Below are 13,758 nucleotides of genomic sequence, written 5' to 3' on the forward strand. Positions count from 1 at the left end.
GTCCCATCATCTCTACACCCTCCCTTCAGATACTTGTACACATTGATAAGATCTCCTCTCAGCCTTCTCTTCTCCAAGCTAAACAGGCCAAGCTCTCTCAGCCTTTCCTCATAAGAGAGATGTTCCAGTCCCTCAATCACCTTAGTAGCCCTTCGCTCGACTTGCTCCAGTAGTGCCACATCCCTCTTGTACTGGGGAGCCCAGAACTGGACGCAGTACTCCAGATGGGGCCTCCCCAGGGCTGAGTAGAGGGGGAGGATCACCTCCCTCGACCTGCTGGCAACACCCTTCCTGATGCACCCCAGGATACCATTGGCCTTCTTGGCCACAAGGGCACATTGCTGCCTCATGCTTAACTTGGCGTCCACCAGCACTCCCAGGTCCTTCTCTGCAGAGCTGCTTTCCAGCAGGTCAACCCCCAACCTGTACTGGTGCATGGGGTTATTCCTCCCCAGGTGCAGGACCCTGCACTTGCCTTTGTTGAACTTCATGAGGTTCCTCTCTGCCCACCTCTCCAGCCTGTCCAGGTCCCTCTGAATGGCAGCACAGCCTTCTGGCGTATCGGCCACTCCTCCCAGTTTTGTATTGTCGGCAAACTTGCTGAGGGTGCACTCTGTCCCTTCATCCAGGTCATTGATGAAGAAGTTGAACAAGACTGGACCCAGTACTGACCCCTGGGGGACACCACTAGCTACAGGCCTCCAAATAGACTCTGTGCCACTGATCACAACCCTCTGAGCTCTGCCATTCAGCCACTTCTCGATCCACCTCACTGTTCACTCATCTAGCCGACACTTCCTGAGCTTGTCTATGAGGATGTTATGGGAGACAGTGTCAAAAGCCTTGCTGAAGTCAAGGTAGACAACATCCACTGCTCTCCCCTCATCTACCCAGCCAGTCATTCCATCATAGAAGGCTATCAGTTTGGTTAGGCATGATTTCCCCTTGGTGAAGCCATGCTGACTACTCCTGATCACCTTCTTTTCCTCCACATGCTTGGAGATGGCCTCCAGGATGAGCTGCTCCATCACCTTTGCAGGGATGGAGGTGAGGCTGACTGGCCTGTAGTTCCCTGGGTCCTCCTTCTTGCCCTTTTTGAAGACTGGGGTGACACTGGCTTTCTTCCAGTCCTCAGGCACCTCTCCTGTCCTCCATGACCTTTCAAAGATGATGAAGAGTGGCTTAGCAATAATGTCCGCCAGCTCCCTCAGCACTCGTGGGTGCATCCCATTGGGGCCCATGGATTTGTGGGTGCCAAGTTTGCTTAAATGATCTCTAACCTACTCCTCCTCCACCAAGGGAAAGACTTCCTTTCTCCAGACTTTCTCTCTTGCCTCCAGGGTCTGGGGTTCCTGGGGGCTGGCCTGAGCAGTAAAGAGTGACGCAAAGAAGGCATTCAGTAACTCCGCCTTCTCTGCATCCTTTGTCACCAGGGCACCCACCCCATTCAGCAAAGGGCCCACATTTTCCCTAGTCTTCCTCTTGCTCCTGATGTATTTGAAGAAGCCCTTCTTGTTGTCCTTGACATCTCTCGCCAGATTTAATTCCAAACGGGCCTTAGCCTTCCTCGTCGCATCCCTGCATACTCTGACAATGTTCCTATATTCCTCCCAAGTGGCCTGTCCCCCTTTCCACTTTCTGTAGACTTCCTTCTTCTGGCTGAGTTTTGCCAGGAGCTCCTTGCTCATCCATGCAGGTCTCCTACCTCCTTTGCTTGACTTCCTACTCATAGGGATGCACCGCTCTTGAGCCTGGAGGAAGTGATGCTTGAATATTAACCAGCTCTCTTGAACACCCCTTCCTTCTAGGGCCCTCACCCATGGGATTCCTCCAAGTAGGTCCCTGAAGAGGCCAAAGTTTGCTCTCCTGAAGTCCAGGGTTGCGATCCTACTTGGTGCCCTGCTGCCTCCTTGCAGGATCCTGAACTCCACCATCTCATGGTCACTGCAGCCAAGGCTGCCCCCGACCTTCACATCTTCCACCAGTCCTTCTCTGTTTGTTAGTACGAGGTCCAGCAGCACACCTCTCCTTGTTGGCTCCTCCACCACCTGTGTCAAGAAGTTGTCACCAATGCTCTGCAGGAACCTCCAGGACTGTTTGTGCCTAGCTGTGTTGTCTTTCCAGTAGATATCAGGGTGGTTGAAGTCCCCCATGAGAACCAGGGCCTGGGATCGTGAGGCTACTTCCAGCTGTCTGTAGAAGGCCTCATCGACTTCCTCTTCCTGATCAGGTGGCCTGTAGTAAACACCCACAACAGTGTCACCCATGCTAGCCTGCCCTTTAATCCTTACCCATAAGCTCTCGACTCGCTCTTCATCCACCCCTAGGCACAGCTCAATACAGTCCAGTTGCTCTCTCACATAAAGAGCAACTCCGCCACCTCGCTTTCCTGGCCTGTCTTTCCTAAAAAGCACGTAGCCATCCATGACAGCACTCCAGTCATGCGAGCTATCCCACCATGTCTCTGTAATGGCAATGAGATCATGGCCCTGCGACCGCACACAGATCTCTAGTTCTTCCTGTTTGTTCCCCATGCTGCGTGCATTGGTGTACAGGCTATTCCACTGATTTCTATATTCGATCTCTCTTTATAATATACCCTCTTGCTCCAGACATCTTTCCTTTCTGATTATAAAAGCAAGACAGCCCAAGCAGTTTCTGTTACTGCTACCACCTATTAGTGTATTACAAAGCTATTTATACTACACTATAATAAGTACAGATGGCTAGAGTCAATCCCAATAAGATTTAATGGTAAGACAAGAGAAGACTAGATATCCATATCCACCGAACAAGCTACAGGAAATAAAATAAAGATTATTCTTCAGGGAAAGGAGATAAAGATCAGATGAAACAAAGTTATCAGCTTTACTTTAGATTATGACGCCAATCTAAAGAAAAGTACATTACAGTATACTTAACTCCTAAATGTTAGCTCTATAAAGAGCTTCAAAGATAATGCTTTCCAAGACAGAATTAAGAGCTTGCCACCTTCATTTAAAGAGCGCTGAATAATTCAAAGACATCTAAAATTTCCTTTAAAATTAATGAAAGTTACTAATATTTTCCTTATATTTCACAGTTTAAAAAACAGTTGCCAAATCTTTGTTTATTAGTTTCATTTCAAAAGTAGTTACTAAAGGTGTGGGTACAAAATACTCACTGTTTCCATCAGATTCCCTAGGTTTCAAAATACTACTAAGATCACAGAAAGTAAAGGGTGAGGGGGGAAAAAAAAAAGTAGCCAACTTCAGCGTATCCTACAAACAGTGGTCAAGTAACCAACTGGAATGCAGAGGACTGAGTTTCAATGGCTTTGTCCAAAAAGGAACTTGAAGCTTTTATTTTTACTTATCTTTTACCCTTGCTTAAAAAACTAGGACAACATAATGAAGAAGCCATTTTTTCCTGTTCTGCATTTCCATTTTTTCTGAAATTTCTATATTCAAATTGTCTATCAAAAAGTATGAATGAAAGAGCTGCCTTAGCCACTAGTATGGAAAGAAGTATTCTTTATTTACACTGAACCATCAAATGAAACTATCAGAAGGACAGGACAAATAAACCTAATGAACCAATTTCGACAGCTATAATGTGTTAACTGAGGAAAGACTGAGGAGTACTGCACTGTCCATTCCTAAAGACTGGCTTTCTCTAAAGTAGTTTCACAATCCTTTTTTGCATTCCTTTTCCTTCTACCACATACATATTACAAGTGGCCTACATATTATATGCAATCCTTCACTTTTCAAGCACAAGCTCACTTTAAGATCACAAATGGCTGCTGGCTATATTTCAGTCCTAGGTGTTTCAGAGGCATCAAAACTACTTTTCAAGACCTATTTAAACTTAAAAAAAATCCTCTCATCCACTTCTGTCACTAGACAGACTTTAAAGCAGCTAGTTTCACAACAAAGTTCAGCAATATATCTCTTTAAAGGAACTAGATTTTTTGTATAATGACACAAACATTCTATACTAAATGCACACTGATACTAAGGGCATACAGAACATTCTCTTTCTACAGACAGACTGGAAAAGATCAAGAAAAGAAAGGCAGTAAGAAGAAAAATCAGACAAAAGCAGAGCAGACCAAAAAACAAAAAACAAGCTGCAACCCTACACTCACAACTAATGTATAAATAACACCAATCCCTTTGCACATTGAAAGAAAAGTGTGGGCCAATATTCAGCCAAATTGGAGCCTTTTGGACTACACAGGAGAAAAACATTTTATTACTGCAGCAGTCTTCTGGCAGAAGTTTCTTGGGAAATGTTCTTTTTTTATTAGAATAGTAACTTTATTAGGGGGCCAATGTAATTCAACTTCCAGTTTTCACTTGTCAAATAAATAGCATAGCACGTACTACTCACTTGGTATAACAACCTTTGTTTTACCAATAACATAACCAAAACTTAACATTATGATCTGTGAAGGCCAAAATAAATGCTATGCTACTATAATTAGCATGCAGGACCTGAAGATGACTATCACTCTACAGTTCTGTAAGCAGGTATTTGAGGACAATCCCCTTCTCACCAGCACCTTCAATGCAAACTTAAGAAGTAGACCACATCCTCTAACTTTATACAAGCTGCTCAGTCTTCAACAACATAAAAACTTTATTCATTTAGGCTAAAATAACTGATCCTAGCTCCTCTTAAAATCTAAGGTCTCTGTAAACTAAGAGGGATTCCAGCATACACCAAAGAGCCTGTTAAACAGAAGTCTTTCTTCTCATCAAACACGGTTACCAGTTCTCCATTCTGGAGACAAGAAAACGCTCTTGGTATTTGCATGGTGACCATAGAAAAATGCAGAAAGAATTTCTGATGCATTCTTTCTTTAAAACACCCTTTGGCTTTCTTGGCTGTACTAAGGGATGTCCTGCTCAGAGTAGTAAAGAAACACCAGATGTGTGGTTGGTGGGGACCGGGAGTTTATTTTTTTAAGGGGGGGGGGGGGGAAGAAGAAAGAAAAAAAGATTTAAACCTCCAGAACAATGAATGCTGACAATCAGCAAATTGGTATGGACACATAGCATCTGGTTTATCTCTTTTCCAGAGCAGGAGTTTAGATTTTACCAATGTTGAAAAATACATTCTTTCACTTATCTTCAAAAGACTCTCATTTGGGAGGCCAATGTGAGTTGCCCAAACTTGCCAAATGTTCTGGATAGGAATACATTTGGTGGTCAAGCTAAGAACATGTCAGAGTGTAACAGAGTAAGAGGTAATATTAAAGAGTGTAAACTTCCCACTCATAACTAATAGGTTTTAAGGTCTATTACCTGATTTTTGTCCTACCTCCTTTACCTTTGACACTTGTATTAGTATGGTATGATGACAGTAACATTGTGGTATGATGTAATTGATCATATTGATCAACTGATCATACTATTTCATAACAATACTACACCATAGTTGAGTTGTGTGGAGTTGACTTGTATACTACAAATATCTTCCACTAAAGTTCCTAAACCCTCGTAGATCTACAAATACAAGAATTGTTTAAATTATCACCCCTTTGAAATGAAAAAGTAAAAAAAAACACTAACAAACAAGTCAGTTCAAGAATAACTTTCCTTAAGCAGCAAGCAAAATTTAGCATGTAAAGTAGATTTATTACGCAGTCTTCTTCATGAACACAAATAGACAAGCCATTGGTTGCAAGCACCAGTCATTAAAAAGAATTATTCTAAATAATGTTGCTTTCTGGAGTTTTACAGAAACATAAATGAAAGTTTTTGAAAGAATTTCAGATAGTTGTACACCTGATAATTACAGTTGCGTGAAATTTTGTCTGACCAGTTGCAAAGACCATATAAAATGACAAAGTGACTATAAATGAGAAAGCCACTATATTTTGCTTTAGAATTAAAAATAAGACCATTATTTGGAATCAAGACAGAGAGAATAAAGTATTCCTATATTTTGTTTTCCTCTACAGATTTACAGCATTATGAGTAATGAATGTTTGATATATCAGATTTAGGATAAGTAGGAGAGTATAAATGTAATGCCATTACCCAATTACATTTTTTTTAAAGGAATAATGTCCCTTTTAGAGAGCTGCAGTTTTTATATATATCTTTATAAAATATATATGCTGCAACCATCATAGATGAGTTCTTAAGTACAAAGCACCCTAAATATAATCAAATACGAATAAGAAGATAACCGCAACTTAGCATCTACCCTCAGTTCCCAACCATGAGATAAATAAGGGATAGGCAGACACAGGCTAGGTCAGCCTAGTATCATGACATCACTGGCTGTTGAAGCAGCCTAACTACACAGCTTGTAAACCACTAGTAGATACATCAACACCGAGACTTACTTATTCAGTGACAGACATAATAGCTGCAGCTACTCAGCAGCTGGACTGTTGTGGCAAGTAGATTGGGTTAAAAGAACTCTGTCTCCCCACCCATTATGGGCAAAGAGTAGACAGCCTTGTATATAAACCCAAATGTTTGTCTTCCGCATAAGAGTCAGAGAGAGTTCATACTTCACATAAAGAACATACAGAATTTTTTTTGAAGTTTCATCTTTAATAAAGAAATCATTCACAACTTTTGCATAAGAAAAAGCTTCCCAGATGCAAGAAAACAGCCTCTAACATGCACCCTGCTTCCCACTATTCAACATTAAGGGTAAGTAAGGCACAGCTCTTGCCTAGACCTGTTTCACAATTTCAACAGATTTGTCAGAATGATCAAGATATTTCAAGAGAATTAGTTACAGCTTTGCCTGTACAAAGTACTGAAAAGTTGTCTGCTAATATTTTCAAGTTAATGACAACCTTTACTGACAATTCTGACATTTCAGAGGATGTTAATAGGGGTTTGTTTGTTTTTTTTTTAAATAAAGATCATATTCTGGTTTAGGTTTTGTAGGGATTCCCTTTCAGAATGACTACGTTCTTTCTCACTGTGATCTGAAACTCTACAAAACTGAGCCAATGAGTCAGACGTCAGGGTCATTATCTTCCACATTAATCAGTCTTGTCAGATAAGTCTTAAATTAAGCCTTTAAATACTTCTTTTCACACCAGATTTCCATCTCACCCATACATCTGTAGGGTATTCTAAGTCTGCAGAAAATATGTTACTCTCTGAACAGAGAATTAAATTATAAACACAGGCCTTGCATACCTTTACTTCGATTTTAACTCTGCAAGACAGTTACCCCTACATATGTTTAAAATGCATTTGTGCTATTCCTTGACAGGAGGTAACATCTGAATCACTAATTAAATCCCTAATCATAATTTCAAAAACAACAATTTACAGTCATAAAAGCAAATTTACTAAATATATAAAATTGCAAGACATTAATAAAATGTCTCCACTGTGTTATATTTAAGGATTATAATTGATCAGAGTTTCTTACAACCAAAGATATTTTTCTAAAACATTCTTGTGCAGGTAGCTTAATCCAAAATTATTAGTTTTGCTACAGTTATATCTTATGAATTACTGAAAACCATCCACACTTTAAAGGAAGAGTCTTGTGAAATACTAGGGCCATTAATAAATATTCCAGAATGAGTAACAATCAATAAGATACAAAGCATTCTGCACAAGAAATCAAAGCAGAATCCTCACTGAAGTATCAGCCTTTTAAAACCTAAACAGGGCAAAAATAAATAAGCCAGCATATTTGTAAGTCGCCTCAAAAGAATCAGTATGCAATACTTCCTCAGAACAGTCACTCTTAAATCCCTTGGGGACACCTACTTGTCACAGAATAAATTATCTGGCTAATATCCAATATTACAGTATATGTCAATGGGCACCCGAGAGACAGACATTAGACAGCACTTAGTTTCTACAGCCTTGCAGGGTAGTCCTTACATAAATGACTTGCTCAATTATAAAACATAACTGATGTAGTTATTTTGGTGTTTTCCAGCAACAGCCTTTCATCCTAAAAATTTATGTAGTGCTGCATATTTTTGCAAAAACACAACAGGTTCCAAAGTATGCCATACTGAACTGCTTTTCACATGAAGGTAAGTTTTTAAGCTACTCAAAGCAAATAAAAATGTCTGAAGACTATATTTGAGTGTTCTCAAACACTAAAATTACACTGTTTAGTAGAAAATATTGTGGAAACAAATTTTCCCACAACTATAACAGTAACTCTTATTGCTTAGTTACTTAACACAAACAGCCAAGTTTGCATCCCACATGCAAAATATGCATAAAGCTAGAAAACACATCTGTCACAAGTACATTATGGCTTCCTCAGAAAAACAGCCTTCTCAGAGCCATTTACTTTAGTTCACTATGGTGAACCACAGTCATGGGCAAGCTTTAGCATGAGAAACCTGTTGATACTGAAGTTGCAAACCAAATCAACACTTCACACTAAATCAAAGAAATCCAGTAAGCAGTACAGTAAGGCTAGAAAGCAAATAATTTTGTGTTCCCGGAATTCATTTTTAAAAGCGACATCAAAGAACTCAGAAGGTTGGAAAATCACGGAATGTGCTTTTCATAGTCACAAAGAAATGTGAAGGACTTTTGAAAACTGATTAGATGTTACTAAACTTGCAACAAACCGTGAGCAGAGTGAGTGCACAAGGGAAGCACCCCCGCGGACGAGAGCCGCTGTAAGAGTATTAAGCTTCTTAAGTGATGAGATTTGGGTCAGACAGGGTCCGGTGCTGGCATACTCTACGCGAGGCACTCTGGATATACAATTTATGCAACTTGCCCCCGTATTTAACAGACTCGATCCGTGCCCGCACACCTCCCGCGGAGGCCCCGGGAGCCGGCGGCGGCTCTGCGCGCAGCCCCCTCTCCCTCAGCCCACCCTCTCGGCGCTTGACAGCCGCAAGGGGAGGCGCAGCAGCGCTGCCCCGGCCGCGGCCGCCGCCCGTGCCCAGGGCAGGAGGGGCTGACTGCCGCGCCGCGGGGCACAAGGGCGACCCCCGTCCGGGGCCGCGGCGCCCAACGGCCGCGGCAGCAGCGCGCGCTCCCACCTCACCTCACCTCACCCCGCCCCGCCCGAGGGCCGCCGTTTCGCCCGCCGCGGGGCAAGCGGCGCCCGCCGGGGCGGGAAACGGGCAGGAGGGAGGACAAACGCGCCCCATAACCCACCCCAGCCGCCCTTTAAAGGTGGACGCCCCGCAGGGCGAGAAGGTGCTCCCCCGGCCCGGCCCGGCCCGGGCCGCGCGGGGACACCGGGCGGCTCTCGCCGCTCCGCGCCGGCGGCACACCGGGGACTGCGCGGTGGGACCTCCCCTCCTCCTCCCCTCCTCTTCCCCTCTGACGGCACTTCGCGCCCCGCCGCGATGCCGCGGCACCGGCGGGAATTAAAATAGAAATAAAATTAAAGGAAAAGAAAAAAAAAAGTTGAGCCCCTGCTGCGCAAACGATGCCCTTAGCAAAGCGAAGCGGCCCAGCAGCCGCGGGGCGCCCGGGGAGCGGGCCGGGGGCGGGCGGGCAGCCCGCTCCGGCGGCGGGGGGCAGGGTGGAGGGATTCAACTTACGTCTCGGAATTTGTTCCACTGCCCGACCTCCTTGTCGTATTGCGAGATAGTCGTGAGCCATTGTTTATCGTCCAGAAAATTGCCGCTGTCCGGTCTGCCCCCGGCCGCCGCCGCCAGCGCCGGGCTGCACCAGGCTGCTGCACACACGCACACGAAGGCTGCTACCTTGAGCATCTGGGCGAGAGGAGACACAAGGAGGAGATCACCCACACCAGCGCCAAGCCCGAGCCGCGGGCAACGCGGGGGCAGCCGGGGGGGAGGGGGACAAACGCGCGCGGGGGCCCCACCACCACCCAAAAGGGGCAGCGGGTGCGGAAAGCGGCAGGGGGAAAGAAAGCGGCGCTGTTAAAAAAAAAAGGGGGGGGAGAGGAGGAAGGAAGCAGAGGCGGCCCAGCCCGTCACGCCCGTCACCTTGCTGCAAGCTCCGCAACCGCGCTCCTCGCCGCGGCCGGAAAGGCGGCCCGCTCCCTCCCCGCACGCGCTGCCGTCTGCAGCCGTCCGCTCCGCGCCCCGCGCGCCCGCCCCGCCCCGCCCCGCGCCCCGCCCCCGCGCCCCGCCCCCCGCCGCCGCCGCCGCGCCAGCCTAACGGTCCGCGGGCCCGGAGGCCGCGGCCGCGGACCGCGGGGAAATGGGGTCCTCCCCGAGGGGGGCCTTCTCGGGCGACCCCCACGCCTGGGGCCCGACGGGGCTCTGCCCTCCCACCGCCTCCTCCTCAGCCGGCCCTGCCACTCCCACGGCAGGCCCCTACGCGCACCCCGAAATGTCACAGAACAGGGCCGCGCTCTGCCGCCAGCATCGCCCCGTGCGGATGACACCTCTGACGGTTTATTCGAGAGCTGTACTGGGACCCCGTGCCACAAACAAAGTCCGCGGAAACCCTTAGACATGGACAAGCTTCAAAACCTTCCAGGAATTTCAAGATAAAACTCCCTGTACCTTAAGAAAAAAGGGAAACACAGGCTCCCAGATCATCTCCTCCATGCAGTATATGCATTTGCATAATTTTATAACTACTCTCCTTAATCAATTCCTCTCTACCATAAGCTCAGTTCAGTTCCAGCTCCCCTCAGCTCACACATCCTGTATACGCTTACGCTTCTTTTCTGTCGCAACTACCGATAGGGCTGTGGCAGCATTTCAGGACTCCAGCCATGAGGCAGGGCCTCATTTTACCTCATCAGCAGGTTCACCAAGCGGAAGGACTCTTGAGTTTGGACCACTCCATAGACCTCATCTTAAAAAATACCCTTGTCATCCACATTACTAGAAGCAATTCCTCCCAATTCTTCTAATTCTACAATGTTTTATTTGAAGTAGGACTGGCAACACTGTGTACCACATTGTAGATGAAGCTCAACACCGACTTAGGTATATACTGGCATCCTAATGCTTTCTGTGTTACTCCCCTTTGTAAGAATTACACATTCTTTCCCCATCCTGCTGCCTTTTTTTGTTTTTTTTTTTTTTAACAGCAGCTGTACGTTAACTCAAAAGCCTGTGGTGACACCCAGTTTCTTTCCTGAATTGGTTAAATTTAATTCAGAAATGAGCAAGGTGCATGAGTAGTTCAACTTCCACTCCAGTGTGGCTCACTCCATATTTGATTTGGAATTCTAGCTGCCATCCCATTTACCTAATTCACCTAATTTTGTAACGTTAGTTTTATTCCCTAGACTTGAGTAACACACACTGCCTTTTTGGTTGCTAATGAGTATGTTAAGAGAACACAACACTCCTAGTGTACTATCTGAAAGTATTTTTCATGATAAAAATTGAGAGTTACTTTCAGAATTAAAACCAGGGCCAAGTCCATCAAAAGATTTTGCAAAAGACAAATGAATAAAGGATTGTGACTGATCATAGGAAGTTCTGAGTTTTGTCACAAACCATAACTACAGGCAGATAGTGAACTGTGAACTAAATCCACTAAGCTGCCTCTTAGGCTGTATAATACACACTATTTGGTTCCTAAACCTGCATCACTGAACATGATGAGAATTTTGTTACCAGTCTGATAGGCATAGAGAATAATTACCAGATTAGGATTACGTGCCCAACTCTGAAAATACTATCTATCCATAAGGGTATTATATTCTGTAATAAATGAATCACAAAATTCAAAGCTAAGGGATAGGATGACCTTATAGACGCTAAATAACCAGTCAATAAAAACAGTCATGTTATTCTCAAGAGGGCTTACAGACTTGGTCCCTTATACAATCATTTTCTGACAATTCAGTTTGGGTTTGTCAATCCTAATCTTAATTTTCTGCAAATCTCTTTGCCCTTTAGCAAAGAAGAAATTTCTCTATATAGCTGAATGATCTCTTTTCTAAGAATCAGCTATTTAAACTTTTTAAAAAGCATTCCAATCCCAAGATTTGTGGCTTCATTTATCCAGCATCAAGAATAATCTATCTTGCTTTTGCTTCATCTGTGTTCCACATTTTCAGCCATGATAATATTATTCAATACTTTAAGTAAAGGTGCATCTTTTCATAACTGGAAACGAAGCGCGGGAAAAAAAAGTGTCTGGGATTTGTCTTCAGTAAAAAAATCTTAGAAAAAGGAGCACTGGTATGCTTTGTGGTTTACAAAAGTTTCACAGCAATCCATCTAAAAAGTGATCTTCCACACCTATGACTGCAGTTTCTACTGACAACACAGACTAAATGATCAATTATATGCAATTTTGCCTGAACCAAGCTATTTGAGGCCTTTAATAATTCTAAATGTATTCCTCATAATTTTAAGCACTCTGATCTCCACATAATTGGTTTAAGCGCCTCATTCTGATCAAGAACTTTACACAAGTTGGTAATTCCATTTATTCGAGCACACAAAAAATGATGCTTGCTTGAAATGGCATTATGAAGATACAAAACTAAGAAGTTTTATTTTTTTCTCAATAATTTCACCCCTCTTCAAAGATTAAATTTAGGTATCTTGAGAATTATTTTTTCCTTTATTTAAAATGTAAGTAAACTTCTTACAGAAAATGTATCTGTATTGTTACATACTGATGTGCTTAACAATAGCATCTTAAGATACGACAGGTAATCCAGTACTTTTGTAGTAATAAGAGAATAGTAACAATGTTAACTGGTACATAGTTTTAAACCGAGATCATAGAAACTCTGAGTAATAGCTGTTTCTTCATTGTCCAGTTAAGAAATATTGCCATTATTAATATTAAAAAAAATCTTCTTTCAATTTCAGTGGCACAAAATAGGAAATTTAAAATATGACAGATTTTCCAAATTTTCCATAATATAGATTTTTCAAATATTAAGACTTCATAGTTTAAAGTCATTCAGGTTGCTTTACCTCTGAACAGCTAATGGAGTCTATAGGCAGATTGTAAAGATGATGGTGTATTTGGTAAGTATATATATAGATGGTTACAAGTCAGTTGTAAACAACATGGATGCTGTATATGGAAAAGGATGAAGAGAAGGAAAAAAGAGTGAACATACATGTAAATATATATGTATGTATCTATGTGTATGTTATATACAGGGGTGCTGGAATTATGTAATAGAGATGCAAACGTATGCATTGGAAGAAATGTTAATATGTATATGTTAATGATGAAAGGGAGGGGACATGCTGAGAAATTATTATTAGGAAGTAAAAAGAAATTATATGCCCTTAAAACTGTGTCTTAGAAATGCTTTATCCCCTTCCTGCAAATGGAGACTATTTTCAAGTAAGGCACTAAAGCACAGAGGTAAGCTTAACACAAATATAACACAGCCCTTGCAGATAAAACCATAGAAAAATCAAGTTGGAGGAAACCCAAGGGAACATCTAGCCATCCCCTCGCCCACAAGCAAACGAGCCATACCTGTGTCATTCCTGACAGCAGACTCCTGATATGTCTATCCAAATCTATTCTTAGACAGCAGAGTCACCATCAGCCGAGTCTCTGTCAGTGATGGAAATTCACACCCAATCCATGTCAGTGACTGTTACCAGTCCAGCTTTACAAAATGCTTCTAATATGTAACAGGAATCTTTCTTGTTGCAACTTAAGCTTAAAACTTCTTTCCTATTCACAAAAAATAAGAAGAACAGATTACTGTCTTCCTCTTTTCAGCACCGTTTTCTATATCGTAAACTGTTATATCCCTATTCAGTATTTCCTCTCTATGTTACGTTTTTTACCATATTTTTTATCCTATTCTTTCAATCTTATGACATGGTTTTGAGACCTTTGATCATTTTCACTATTATCTTGTTGAATCTCTCAGTTT

General features: G+C 43.1%; 1 protein-coding gene across 2 annotated transcripts in view; it reads right to left on the bottom strand.

Annotated features, from left to right (window-relative positions):
- SPOCK3 (SPARC (osteonectin), cwcv and kazal like domains proteoglycan 3) overlaps positions 1–9,979 on the bottom strand; it is a 243,138-nt gene extending 233,159 nt beyond the window's left edge. For both annotated transcript variants that reach the window (XM_067297890.1, XM_067297889.1), the window contains exons 1-2: positions 9,914–9,979; positions 9,503–9,676 (exon numbers count right to left, since the gene is read on the bottom strand). In XM_067297890.1, coding sequence (XP_067153991.1) covers positions 9,503–9,676 — 174 coding nt within the window. In that variant the 5' untranslated portion in view covers positions 9,914–9,979. The remainder of the gene's footprint in view (positions 1–9,502; positions 9,677–9,913) is intronic.
- Positions 9,980–13,758: the final 3,779 nt, after the last annotated feature.

Source organism: Apteryx mantelli, chromosome 5 (genome assembly GCF_036417845.1).
Source record: "Apteryx mantelli isolate bAptMan1 chromosome 5, bAptMan1.hap1, whole genome shotgun sequence".
In the NCBI taxonomy this organism is placed as follows: Eukaryota; Metazoa; Chordata; class Aves; order Apterygiformes; family Apterygidae; genus Apteryx; species Apteryx mantelli.